At 44.3% G+C, this 14,350-nt stretch overlaps 1 protein-coding gene across 2 annotated transcripts in view; it reads left to right on the top strand.

Annotated features, from left to right (window-relative positions):
• Positions 1-14,350, top strand: part of LOC120929110 (serine/threonine-protein kinase Nek5-like) — an 81,876-nt gene that overhangs the window by 12,595 nt on the left and 54,931 nt on the right. The window contains exons 1-3 of one of the 2 annotated variants that reach the window (XM_040340337.1): positions 1,118-1,259; positions 5,548-5,688; positions 13,380-13,476. In XM_040340337.1, the coding sequence (XP_040196271.1) occupies positions 5,572-5,688; positions 13,380-13,476 (214 nt within the window). In that variant the 5' untranslated portion in view covers positions 1,118-1,259; positions 5,548-5,571. Of the gene's footprint in view, positions 1-1,117; positions 1,260-5,547; positions 5,689-13,379; positions 13,477-14,350 lie in introns of those variants that run through there. The other variant, XM_040340338.1, reaches the window with a different exon arrangement.

Raw genomic sequence — 14,350 nt, 5'->3', positions numbered from 1 at the left:
TATGGAGCAGTAGCTCCGTAAATTACGTGGGCGCGCCGGCAAAATGCCTGGCGTAAGCGCGCGCAATTTAAATGATCCCGCAGGGGGCGGGAATCATTTAAATTAGGCGCGTTCCCGTGCCGATCGTAGAGCGCATGCTCCGTCGGGAAACTTTCCCGACGTGCATTGCGGCAAATGACGTCGGAAAGGACGTCATTTGCTTCAAAGTGAACGTGAATGGCGTCCAGCGCCATTCACGAATCACTTACGCAAACTACGTAAATTTGAAATTTCGCAACGCGGGAATGACGGGTATACGTAACATTGGCTGCCCCTGCTAATAGCAGGGGCAGCCTTACGCGAAAACCGCTGTACGTAAACGACGTAAACTGTGTACGCAGGGCTCGCGTAACGTTGTGAATCGGCGTTAGTATGCAATTTGCATACTATACGCAGAGCACAACGGGAACGCCACCTAGCGGCCATCGCAAGAATGCAGCCTAAGATATGCGGGCATAAGAGCCTTATGCCACGCATATCTTAGTCGTAATGAGGTAATGAGGTTCCTGAATCAGGAGCATTCGTTACGCCGGCGCAAGTAAGCAATTGCGCTGTGTAACTATGGTTACACAGGCGCAATTGCTTCTTGAATCCAGCCCAAGGTGATTAGGGTGTGCCCAGGCACACCTGGCACATCCTGTGCGCACGTCTATGGGCCACCATAACGTAAACAGTACTGGTTATCCATCAATATACACTTATATTTATACTGCCTGAACTATTATTGCTGCTGAATTTATACTTGAGAATTTTTCCTTGGCTTGTCATTATCTCTGGGACAATGTTGTCACCAAGACAGGAAGTGAGGTGCAATCTCCTCAGTGGGGACACAGGCAACAATAAAAAACAGATGATCTAACCCACTTCATCCAAAAAAAAAAAAAGAAAGAAAAGAAAAGTGTGTAGAATTTCTTTTTTATCCTGCATCAGATGACCAAACAGCAAAGAATAAATATTTTTTTCCATTCCATTTTTGATAACTATTTAGCCTGTGTGTTTCCATGAAGATAGACTTATGGTAATCCTGATCTTTTATGCAGTAGGGAACAATGACAGACTGCTAAGCTTTGTGAATAGGGGGGAGGAGGAGGTGCAGGTGTAGGTCACAGACTACATATCCCATGATGCAGCTGGGGAGGGCTGGTGCTCATGTCCTGGGGAGAGCTGCCTGTGCTCTTATTACCTGGAGGAGAGGAGAGGAGAGGAGCCAGGAGCTGTCAGTGAGTATTATATATACAGTATATGGGGGAGATATCTGGGTGTGGGTTCTGTATACAAATAAGGGTGACTGCAGCACTGTGTGTATATGGGGATTATATATGTGAATGGCTGGGGATTCTGCAAGACTTCTGCTGGATGTTTACATCTTGTCTCCATGGTAACTGCTGGGAGGAGCAGTCCTGGATGTTCTTGTATATAATGTATCCTAGAAGGACGGCTACATACAGTCAGACTAAGGATCGCTTTCACAACTTGTAAATAAGTAAAAGTAATGCAGATTGCTCCGAAACAGCGCAAGAATGATGTTACATTTTAATTTATTGTTTTCTTCTAGAGATGGGATTAGGGGCTCATTCACATACACCTTTTTTCTGCATGAAAGAAAGGATCTTGCTGGCAGAGATAAAAGATCCTGCGTAGAATACGTGCCTAAAGTGTGCTCACTTATGCACGTTTCTTATGCACGTTTCTTATGCACGTTTCTATGCGTTTATACACCTGCCCATGTGAAATCTGCATATCTAGGTGCATAAAATCTGAAGTTCCATCCTACTCTTTTTGTTCGCAGCTAAACGCAGCACACATTTTCTTCTTCATCATCTTAAAGGGGTTGTAAAGGTACAATTTTATTTTTCCTAAATAGCTTCCTTTACCTTAGTGCAGTCCTCCTTCACTTACCTCATCCTTCCATTTTTGCTTTTAAATGTCCTTATTTCGTCTGAGAAATCCTTACTTCCTGTACTTCTGTCTGTAACTCCACACAGTAATATGAGGCTTTCTCCCTGGTGTGGAGTGTCGTGCTCGCCTATTTAGCTATTTAGGAGAAAAAATTGTACCTTCACAACCCCTTTAAGGGTAAGTTCACCTTTCCACGAAAAATCAAATGGCAATCTAACTCTAGATAAAATGCCCACCCATCATCTGGACCCCACTGTACGGAGCAACCACGATGCCCTGTGCTGCCAGTGTAATACACAGCCAACAGTGAGTATCCATCATAATGCTTGCTGCGGCACATGCTCACTGATCAGCGTAGCCACATGACTGTGCTAACCAATGAGAAGCACAGATGAGGCTTTTTCTCCCAAGATAAAATGGCGCAGAATAAAGAAGCCCTTCTGATTGGTGAGCGTGGTCGTGTGGTCATGCTGACCAATTAATGCTTACCATTGTGAGTATTATGATAGATGCTCACTCCTGGGTTGTGTATTGAAGTGTACGGACCGCTACACACCGGTAGCGCAGGGCATTATGGCTGTAGTCTGCAGCATGGTCTGAAAGGGTGGCCACAATATATGGAGTTAGGGCCAGCTCATACCATGGATTTCACAGGAAGGCGCTACGTGTTTCTCTGCGATTCATATGCGCTCTGGCTGCAGTCAGTGCGATTTCAGCTCATTCATTTGAATGGCTATACATGCTTTGATGTGCGATTTGTGAAAAACGATTGAATCAGAAACCAATCAAGTAGTTCTACCTTTCCTTACGATCATATGCGATCAAACTGAGTCAGTCGGCAACACTGAGCTGATTCAGAAGTAAACACGATCATATTTTGATCTTGCATGGAGAAATGATCAATAACTTACGATCATATCTTCCAGTTGTTGATTGACATGCCCTGGAACTCTTCACCCTTGGGAACAGGCACCGCGGCACCCTGAGCCACCAACGACTGCACATAGGACAGCACATAGGACAACAGAACCTGCTTCTCTTCCCCCAAGTGAGGTTACTTTGTAGGGGTGAACCTGAGAAGAGGAGTATTTGTGAAGGACCATGTGTGTTCCGATGAGTCATCTTGATGGTCCAGTAATCTGAGATTGAGGCCACCCAGACATGTCGAAAGTAGAGCAGGAGCACACCCACCTGACATGTCTGTGCATGCCCAATCTCAAAATGACTTGGAGGGCACTTCTGGAAGGATGACTGTCCCCTCTTCCAGTTTATCCTGAAAGCTTGGCCTATAGAAACGTGCATCCCTTGTCTGTTCTGAGATTCGTCTCCTTGGCTGGGGCCTCTTCTAGCCAAGCCGACGTTTGTCCTGGGGCAGGAAACCCGACTTCCCATCAGTGGCCCAGGCTATATATCGCTGTCCAGTTTATTGCCGAACAGAGAGGACCCCTTGAAGGGGATCCTACACCAAGCCTGTTTAGAAGCCGGATCAGCAAGTCAGGGATGCAGCCACAAGGATCTCTGACTTGGCAGTAACCGATGAGAGCATAGTCCGGGCCAACATGGGGATGATGTCAATGGAGGCTTCACCCAGGAAGGCTGACGCCAGCTTTAACTCTTGTACAGCTGCGTTTCTGGCTACTTCTTCTGAGACGCTACTGGGTACTGAGTCAACATTTTCCGTTGCCTTGGATTCCATAGCCTTGATCATGACTGCCAGGGACAAGGCTGGTTTGCAGGCCATTCCTGCCATCACATAGATCCTTTTGAGGTCCCCATCAATCCATCTTTCAAGGCCGTCCTCTAGGGGAAGAGTGACATGCTCTGCCAGTCTCATTATGGCGCAGCCTCCAGGTGCTTCACATCTTCACCCTTAAAGGGATAGAGCCTCATGGTTTTGCTTGACAGGGAGGTTCTCTTGTCAACCTTGCCCCATTCTTCCAGTATGATATCCTTCAGTTCAGCCAAAAGCAGGGAGCTGGAGCATTCTTTTCCCAAGTGTTTGAAGAATTTCCTTTGTTTTACTGGGGGAGTCGCTTGTTCTTCCCACTTCAGGGCCTCTCTGATTGCTTTAATCAAGGGCGAGACTAGGGTGAAGTTGAAGCCCCCCCCCAGCGGATCCAGCGGAGGCATACCTAGGCTGGGATGGATCCAGGTCCTTTTGAGCATCCCCGGTGTAGAACCTGACTTGGTGGTAGTCTGGCTATGCATGTGGGTCATACCCACTTTCTTTAGAGACTGTTGTACTACACGCTTTACGAGAGACTCCATTTGCTGGTTGTCCGTCACTCTTTCCCCAACCGTCTGGGCAAAACATAGCTCGCATAGCAACTTGCCTTCTGGGACCTGAGTCCTAAATCTCCAGCAAGCTCACTGATCAGAGCAGCTGTCATGGCGGTGGGTGCAGTGTCTGGAGGAGGAATTGGAACTTCTCCCCTGATGTTGGATCCTAGACGGAGAGTCATGGCGTCTGGATCTGGATGACGAGTGCCGACGTTGTGGCCTGGCAAGGTTCCTATCTTCCCGTTCTGAAGTCTGGCGATCTGATGTAGAAGGGCTTTGACAAATACAAGGGAAAGAGGAAGAGATGTTAGAGCAAATACGTTCATAGGCGGACCTCAGGTGTGCCCAGCCAGCCAGACGCTCCCTCCCCCACACATACCTTATACGTGAGGGCTGGCCGCAAGGAGGCAGTGATTTGGTACGGAAGGGGAGGAGGGGCGGTCCTGTCTGCCTTACTGCAGGGGGAGAGGGAAAAAAACCTAGTACTTCCACTTTAAGAGAATTTACACCCCCCTCCCCCGCCCGCCCATTACTGAAAGATGGACAGAGGGGGGCATACAGGGCTTGGGGAAGCTGCTGCACACTGCCCATAGAAATTCCTAATGAGGAAGGGGATGACAGCTGTTTAAATCCCCTACCCTAGTGACGTCAGCACGTGTGCGGGCACCGGGTCCCCGAAGGATTGTGCATGCTTCATTTCTGCCCAAAGCCTCGCGCAGGCGCAGAGACACCCGCGGCCAGCATCTGAAAGTAACGCGGCGGACTGGAACGCAGGAGCGGCCAACACAGGGACATTCTGCCTGACTGTCGCCCGCCCGCCCGCCTGGCAACCCTGATGGGGCCCCCTAGTGACATGGGGCCCTCGGGCAGTGGCCGAGTGACTCAATGGTCAGTCCGCCCCTGGTGCTGGTAGATGGACAGACTTCCACCATAGAAATCAGATCATCACCTGAGAATACCAGTTTGGAGCTGTTATGCCAGTGGTAAAGCCAACATATGATAAGGGAATGCCCAACCACTAAACTGTGTTATTATGTTCTGGGAAGAGACAAATGTGAGAAATTTATTGAGTTTGAAATAGACTGATACGTGCTGTTCTGGCTCCCCTTTTCGCATCTAACTGTAGGAATCATCCTATTAAACCTGTTATATATCTGTGAAGAGGACTTCAAAGGATCACCATCAAGGTTGTTTAATAAGTCAAATAAAATAAAGTGTAATGTGTTAGATACAAATGATATAAATGTACACATTTTGTTTGGATAGCTACAAAATAGTAATTGCTTTGCAAAACATTTGATAAACATCTGTTATGTTACTCTTTTTTAGGTGTGACCTGGCAGTAAAGAAAAAATGGATAACTATGAAATAATTCGAATGATTGGCGAAGGAGCATTTGGAAAAGCGTTTTTGGCAAAAGGAAAAAAAGACAACATCCAATCTGTAATAAAGGAGATTAACCTTTCTAAGGTGGGATAGTTGCAATTGCTGACTCTCATTGCTGGCAATACTTTAGGATGTTTAATACAGTTTGAAATAATAAGAAATAATTGTGTTCCTTTCATTTCTGTAATGCCGTGTACACAAGATCGGAATTTCCGACAAGAAAAGTTCGATGTGAGCTTTTAGTCGAAAATTCTGACCGTGTGTATGCCCCATCGGACATTTTCTGTCGGAATTTCCGACAGCAAAAATTTGAGAGCTGGTTCTCAAATTTTTCGAAGGCAAATGTTCTTGTCGCAAATTACGATCATCTCGCGCAAGAATCACTGAACTTCATTTTTCTCGGCTCGTTGTAGTGTTGTACATCACCGCGTTCTTGACGACATTTGTGTGACCGTGTGTATGCAACACAAGTTTGAGCCAACATTCAGTCGTAAAAAAAATCCATGGATTTCTTGTCGGAAAATCCGATCGTGTGTACGCGGCATTACAGTGGTTGATATAGTTTGGATAATTCAGTGACATGGCCTTTACATGGCTGGTTTATACTCCTGTGTTTTTATTTATTTGTACAGCAAGTTAATGATTGGCCATCAAACATTTGCGTACCTTGCACCTGTGTCATGATAGAGAATAAAAGAGTACTGTGTTCACGCTAGCTAAGCAGATCATCGGATAATTCAGAATGAATGGGCATTTTCAGGCAAAAAAAAAAAACTTTCCCTATAGTAACTCTTCTTTTTTATTGCAGGTAAATAATGGATTCCAAGCAGAAGCAACATGTGGTCATTGAGTTCTTGATGAAGGAGGGGTGAAAGCTGTCTGACATCCACAGAGAGCTACAGAATGTTTACAGAGATTACACCATTGACATGAGCAAAGATGTCATCTCTGTAAAAATTGTGGGCCGGATTCAGATACATTGCAGTATCTGCCGGCGCGGCGTAACGTATGTCAGATACGGTACGCCGCCGTAACTTTGGGCGCAAGTTCCGTATGCAGAAAGAACTTGCGCCCTTCGTTACGGCGGCGTAATGTATGTGTGGCGGCGTAAGCCCGTCTAATTCAAATGGGGATGTTGTGGGCGTGTTTTATTTAAATTTAAGATGACCCCGCGTATCTTACGTTGTTTGTGAACGGCGCATGCGCCGTTCGTGAAAGAATCCCAGTGCGCATGCTCCAAATTATGCAGCAAAGCCTCATTGGTTTCGATGTGAACGTAACTTACGCAAAGCCCTATTTGCAAACGACTTACGCAAACGACGTAAAATTTTCAAAACTCGGCACGGGAATGACGTCCATACTTAACATTGGCTACGCCTCATATAGCAGGGGTAACTTTACGCCTGAAAAAGCCTAACGTAAACAACGTAAAAAAATGCGCCGGCCAGACATACGTTTCTGAATCGGCGTAAATACCTAATTAGCATATTCCTCGCGTAACTATACGGAAGCGCCACCTAGCGGCCAGCGTAAATATGCAGCCTAAGATACGACGGTGTAAGACACTTACACCGGTCGGATCTTAGGGAAATCTATGCGTAACTGATTCTATAATTCAGGCGCATAGATACGACTGCCCGCACTCAGAGATACGACGGCGTATCTGGAGATACGCCGTCGTATCTCGTATCTGAATCCGGCCTACTGTATCCTTATGTGGATGTCAGACAGCTTGCACTCCTCCTTCTTCAAGAACTCAATGACGGCACATTGCTTCTGCTTGGAACCCATTGTTTACCTGAAATGAAAAGGTAGATGAAGAGGAGTTACTATAGAGGAAGAATTATTCTAACAGCATGTGAAATTTGAACAGCCTATGTAAGATAATACAAAAAGTTATGCCCACTTTTGTATTACTTTCAGTGCAGCCCTTGTATATTCCTCTGAAATAACATCAACTCAGCTAGTGCAGTTATCTGAAATATGTCTTTAAAATGAGTTACAGCTCTCAAGTTGAAACCAAGCTTGTAGTATTATTATTATTATTATTATACAGGATTTATATAGCGCCAACAGTTTATGCAGCGCTTTACAACATCAGGGAAGACATTATAGTTACAATACAATTCAATACAGGAAGGATCAGAGGGCCCTGCTCGTTAGAGCTTACAATCTAGAAGGGAGGGTCATGTGGAACAGAGGGTAGTAGATGTGGGGGGTGATCAGATGGACAAAATTAAAATACAGTTGTTAGATGTGGGTAGGATAGGCTTCTCTGAAGAGGAGGGTTTTCAGGGATCCTCTAAAAGCTAATAGAGAAGGAGATAGATGGATAGTTTGGGGTAAGGAGTTCCATAGGCTTGGAGAGGCTCTGGAAAAGTCCTGTAGACAAGCATGGGAGGAGGTGATGAGAGAGCTAGAGAGCAGGAGGTCAGTAATAAGAATGGCCACAGTTCTGTGACACATGGGTCAAGCACCAGTGGCACATAAACAATGGCAGCAGTGGCGGCTGGTGCTAAACATTTTGGGGGAGCAAACAAACCCCCCAGGTTTGCACTCACCCCTCTCCCGCTGTGACTTCCCCTCCTGGCCAACCTGGTCTTCTTTAGATCTGCCTCCTGTCCTGATTGGCCAGGAGGAGAAGTGATTATTGATTCGCTAGTGTTAGGCCTCGTACACACGACCGTTTTCCTCGACAAAATCCATCAAGAAACTTGGTGAAAGAGCTTTTTTGCCGAGGAAAACGGTCGTGTGTATGTTTTTCATCGAGAAAACTCGATGAGAAAAAAAGAGAACAAGTTCTCTTTTTCCTCGTCGGGAGTCTCAATTTCCTAGTCGTGTGTATGCTTAGAAACCCGCGCATGCTCAGAATAAAGTATGAGACGGGAGCGCACCTTCGGTAAAAGTAGCGTTTGTAATGGAGATAGCACATTTGTCACACTGTAACAGACTGAAAAGTGCAAATCGTCTCTTACCAAACTTTTACTAACACGCAGTAACATGAGATTAGCAAAAGCAGCCCCAAGGGTTGTGCCAGTGGAATCGAACTTCCCCTGCCGTCGTACGTGTTGTACGTCACCGCGTTTGAGAACGACGAGATTTTGTCTTGACAGTGTGTACGCAAAGTAAGCTTGTCAAGATTCTCGACAAGCCTAACAAGGAACTCGTCGAGGAAAACGATGTTTCATTTACGACGAGTTCCTCGGTCGTGTGTACGAGGCCTTAGAAGTGGGTGGGTTTGGGGCACAGTGCTCTGCACCCTGAGCCCAACCTTTTTTAAGCCAATTAGAGCCTCGGGCTCTAATCGTGTGCTTGAAAAAAAAACACATAGAAAGCTATGAGTACGTCGGCCCACATGCAAACTAGGGGGCGGCATCCCTGCACCACTTATGGACCTGCCACTACTGACTGGCAGCAAGCTGTTACAGAATAGGCAGGAAACAGACAGTCCACATGAACACAGAAAACCCCAAGTCTTTGCCACTAGACATCAAGCAGGAAAAGTCAGCTAAATAGCTAAGTTTTGATCCTGCACAGCCCAAGATGGCACCCACAACCCCACACAGCGTGGAGGCTCACAAGTTGCTCAGCAGAACTCCTCATCTCAGGAGGAATACACACCACGATTTGTGCTTGAAGTGGAATCAGAGCGCAGTAAAAAGAGCTACAAACACACATATTATAAAATGATAGATGAACAAATTGCCAAATACTTTCACCAACAACATAAGATATGAGATAGCCGATTTATAACAAGACTTGTCCTCAAATACTCATATTACTAAAACTTGAACTTGATGCGCAAAGCATTGCAAAACACGCCTCGTCGCTATAAATGAAGCCTATTCAGCAACAAAGAGAAAATAATTATTTAAAGAGACAGATTAATGATCTGGAAATTTGAGGGAAGATGAATGATTCCAGGATAAGTGGTCTGCATGAGTCAGTCACAGACCCTGAACTACCTCTTTCCTTGATGAAAATCTTTAGCTTCTTACTTGCAAAGGAAGCGTCAAACATATTGACATAGAAAGAGTTCACTGCCTCTATAAGTCTAGAGGTGTGGCACCACAAAAAACACAAGATATCATTTGCCGCCTTCCTGAATACTTAGTTAAAGAAGAAATTCTAAAGAAATCCCGCGCTTTAGATGCCATTGTTTTTGGCGATACTGAAATATTCAATTTTCAGGACACCTCTAAGTTAATGCATGACAGGGGCAGACACCTTCAGGTTTAAAAAAATATATGTACTGAGAGAGAAAAACATCATATATAGATGATGCTACCCTTTTGGTGTATCTGTATTATACCAAGAAAAGCAAAATACCGAGGCACGGATTCACAAAGCACTTGCGCCGACGTATCTCCAGATACGCTGTGTAAGTGCAAATATGCGCCGTGGTATCTATGCGCCTAACTCAGAAACGAAGATACACCTGAAAATAGGCTTCATCCGACCAACGTAACTTGCCTACGCCGGCGTAGAGTGGGCGCATATTTACGCTGGACATATTTGGCGCTTCCATTGATTTTCTATTCACATATGCAAATGAGGGAGATACGCCAATTCACGAATGTCCGTCCGACGCAGTGCGCGTAAAGTCATACGTCCAGCGTAAAGTTATGCTCCATAAAGGAGGTGTAACTCAGCAGCATCCATGCAAAGGGCTGCACCAGGGAACACAAGCCGACTTATTTTACGTAGTTTACGTAGGACGTGAATATGACTAGGCGTAGGTTACGTTCACGCCGTAGGCAGTGATCCGACGTATCTTAGGCAGTTGTTCCGACATGATTGTGAGCATGCGCACTGAGATGCGCCCACGGGACGGCGCATGCGCAGTTTGCGATTCGTATCTGTCTGGCGCTCGGCCCATCATTTGCATGGGGTCACGCCTCATTAGCATGGCTCACGCCCACTTCCACTTACGCCGACTTACACCTTGGAAACCCAGCGCAGATTTGGGAGGAAGTGCTTTGTGAATTCAGTGCTTGCCTCTCTGCGCTGTGTCGGCGTAGAGTAAAGGAGATACGCTACGACGGCATAAATATGCGCCAGTGTCTGTGAATCCGGGCCCATATGTACATCTAAGGTTTTTTTTAAACTTCTTCACTATGAGGGTTATTTACTAAAGGCAAGTCCACTTTGCACTACAAGTGCAAAGTGCACTTGAAATTGCACTGAAAGTGCACGCAGAAGTGCAGTTTCTGTAGATCCGAGGGGGACATGCAAGGGAAATAAAAAAGAGCATTTTAGCTTGCACATGATTGGATAATAAAATCAGCAGAGCTTCCCCTCATTTCAGATCTACCCCTCATATTTACAGCGACTGCACTTTCAGTACAATATCAAGGGCACTTTGCACTTGCAGTTTGCACTTGTAGTGCAAAGTGGATTTGCCTTTCATAAATAACCCCCGATGTCTCAAATAGAGAAAACAGAATCACTTTATTGGGACCTTGAGGCAAATTAAAAGGGAATTATCTCCAGAGCTTAGTGAATGAGGTGAAGCGCTGCGGACTGCTATCATCCAGTCATTTACAAACAAAATTGCATTTTTTTTTTTTTGCACATGATTGAGTATTCTTCACAAACGGAAATTGCACCACATTCATTAAGCTCTGGGGAAAATTCCCTTGCTCAGTGAGATGAAGCTCTGCTGACTTCCATCATCCAGGCATGTACAAACAAAACTGCATATTTTTTGCACGTGATTGAGTATTGTTTACAAAGGGAAATTGCACAACATTCACTAAGCTCTAGGCAAAATTCCCTTGCTCAGTGCAACCTCCCCTGAAAAGGGATCAGCCTATTTGCCTTTAGTAAAATAATCCCATTGCAGATGGAAAGCATATGGGAAACAATGTAATCCAGCAATAAAAAATAAATAAAAAAAGAAACATTTTCCCATTACAGGGAAAATTACAAAATTCCCTGCCAGAATGAACTCAGGATGATATAACTGTTAGGCCCCGTACACACGGCCGAGAAACTCAGATTCACATAGAGATATCCATCTCCTGATACACCGTCGTATCTCTGAGTAAGGCCGGTCGTATCTATGCGACTGATTCATAGAATCAGTTACGCATAGATATGCCTAAGATCCGACAGGTGTAACTGTGTTACACCGTCGGATCTTAACTGCAATTTAAAAATGGCCGCTGGGGGCGTTCTCACTGATTTACGCCGAGAATATGTAAATCAGCGAGATACGCCAATTCACGAACATACGCGGGCCTGACGCAGTGTTTTTACGACGTTTACTTAAGGGTTTTCCCGGCACATAGTTACCCCTGCTTCTATGAGGCGCAGCCAATGTTAAGTATGGCCGTTGTTCCCGCGTCAAATTTTTTTTTTTTACATCGTTTGCGTACGTCGATTCACAAAACCGCTCGTTGCAAGTTACGCTCACGCCGAAACCAATGACGTCCTAGCGACGTCATTGGGAGCAATGCACGCCGGGAAAACTCGCGGATGGCGCATGCGCAGTTAAATCGGCGCGGGGACGTGCCTGATTTAAATGCTACACTCCCCCTAGCCGCGGAATTTGAATTCCGCCGGGGGATTTAAGATACGCCGCCGCAAGTTTGGAGGTAAGTGTTTAGTGAATTACCCACTTGCCACTAAAACTTGCGGCGGCGGATCTTAAATCAGATACATTACGCTGATCTAAAGATCCGCTGATCTATCTGAATCTAGCCTGTTGTCTTTTCATTTACATTTGAACTTCCTGTTTAGTGTGCATCTAAAAAGCTTTTCTGCAAATTGACCACCCTTTATGGTAATATTAGGAGGTGATTTGAACTGTGGTTTCTTTTAAAGCTCTAAAAAGAAGATGAAATTGACTTTACACAAACAGAGTAGCAGATGCCTGGAGAGCGAATAATCAAAATACGAAAGTACGCTTATGACTCAGCCAGACATAATTAATTTCTAGAACAGATTTCTTCTTCATCACTCAAGATTTTATTGAATCAATTGCAGAGTTTAAAATAGGCCAGTTCACTCAGACCACAAACCAATTTACTTCAAAATGAATTGCAATAAAAGAAAACACTCAACATACAACTGGCAACTGAATTAAAAATCTATTAGAAAATTAAAAAAAAACAGAGAAGAAATAAGATTAACAGGCGCCTCTCTTCTCTTTTATAGCCAGTTGTGACATGACGCTACTCTTATATCAAGACATCGCTTGTATATCAAGTCAAAAGTTATTAAAACATTTTGCTTGTCTTGCAAAACGCCCTCAAACCAATGTTTTACTGTAATTCATTATTTAAGTGATTTTAATATTCAGAATAAATGTTTTATCCTTAAATGTATAGGAGGGTAAGGGCAAGTCAGGGAGAAAGACTTAGGCCCCGTACACACGACCGAGTTTTTCGGCAGAATTCAGCCAGAAACTCGATCGGAGCTGTATTCTGCCGAGAAACCCGGTCGTGTGTACACTTTTGGTCGAGGAAACCGACGAGGAACTCGTCGGGCCACATAGAGAACATGTTCTCTATTTCCTCGTTAGTCAATGAGGAAAATTGGCTCGCCGAGATCCTCGGTGGCTTCACAAGGAACTCGACGAGCAAAACGATGTGTTTTGCCCGTCGAGTTTCTCGGACGTGTGTACGGGGCCTGACATTATGAGAAAGGACATATTTTGTACGGTCCACTGGGTCAAGTACTGACCTGACTGTTTAAGTATTGCATGATAAACTATTACACATATACAATATTAATAACCGTTGCTCTATGTAATATCTCTTTTTTTTTAGATGCCCCCAAAGGAGAAAGAGGCATCTCAGAAGGAGGTTACCCTTTTGTCTAAAATGAACCATCCAAATATTGTAACCTTCTTCACATCATTTAAAGGTTTGTTGCTTTTTAATAGTGGGATATAGCCTATCTACTCATGAAATGCCCTGTCTCGCTTTTATTGTAATCTTCTTCACATCATTTAAAGGTTTGTCAAGTCGTTTTAATAGAGAGATATAATCTATCTGCTCATAAAAGGCCCTGTCTCAGCTTTTACTATACTAATCACTACTTCCATCCATTGCAGCTACATACTGTATGTACAATTACAGATTATGGGAAAAAAAATTGAGGTAGGAGCAGGGCTGTATTTTACCATAGCGGGGGTTAGAGTGGCAGCGCCAAGCATCGATAATTGAGATAACCTTTACCTTTTTTTTTTTTTTTTTTTTAAAGGGTAAATTTTATTGAGATTTCACAAAAATAAACACAAACAAAAAATGAAACAGAAAAAAATCACATCACATGGCTTTTGCAATACACAGTAAAAAATATATCAGTTCAGTAAAACATGACTCCCGATAATGTGCGTAGTAACCATGTTTAACCATAGAGTCACAAGCATATGTCGGTAAAAACAGTTTCCGATCATAAAGACAATCATAACATATATTCACTTAACCCGCCTCCCCAACCTTTACCATTTTTAGTTACCTGCCTACCTCATTTAAGACTAAATTCAGCAAGAGAACTGTGGGTAAGCGAGGGGAGTAAGGAGGTTCTTTATATCTGAAGAAATATAAGAACATCTTTCCTTTCTCTGGCATGTTGGTCTGCACAGTTAAAAACTAGCTTTGCATAAAAAAAATACCCCATGCTGCCTCTAATAGGACATTATAGCATTACATTTTGCTAGAATACTCACATGACACAGTTGATGGAGCTTTTATAAAAAGGCTGACATCATTCAGGTGCCTGGGGTCTGGTTGTC

This window comes from Rana temporaria, chromosome 2 (genome assembly GCF_905171775.1).
Source record: "Rana temporaria chromosome 2, aRanTem1.1, whole genome shotgun sequence".
NCBI classification, from domain to species: Eukaryota; Metazoa; Chordata; class Amphibia; order Anura; family Ranidae; genus Rana; species Rana temporaria.
The sequence above is the reverse complement of the archived record's forward strand: the minus strand, read 5'-3'. Positions and strand labels throughout refer to the sequence as shown.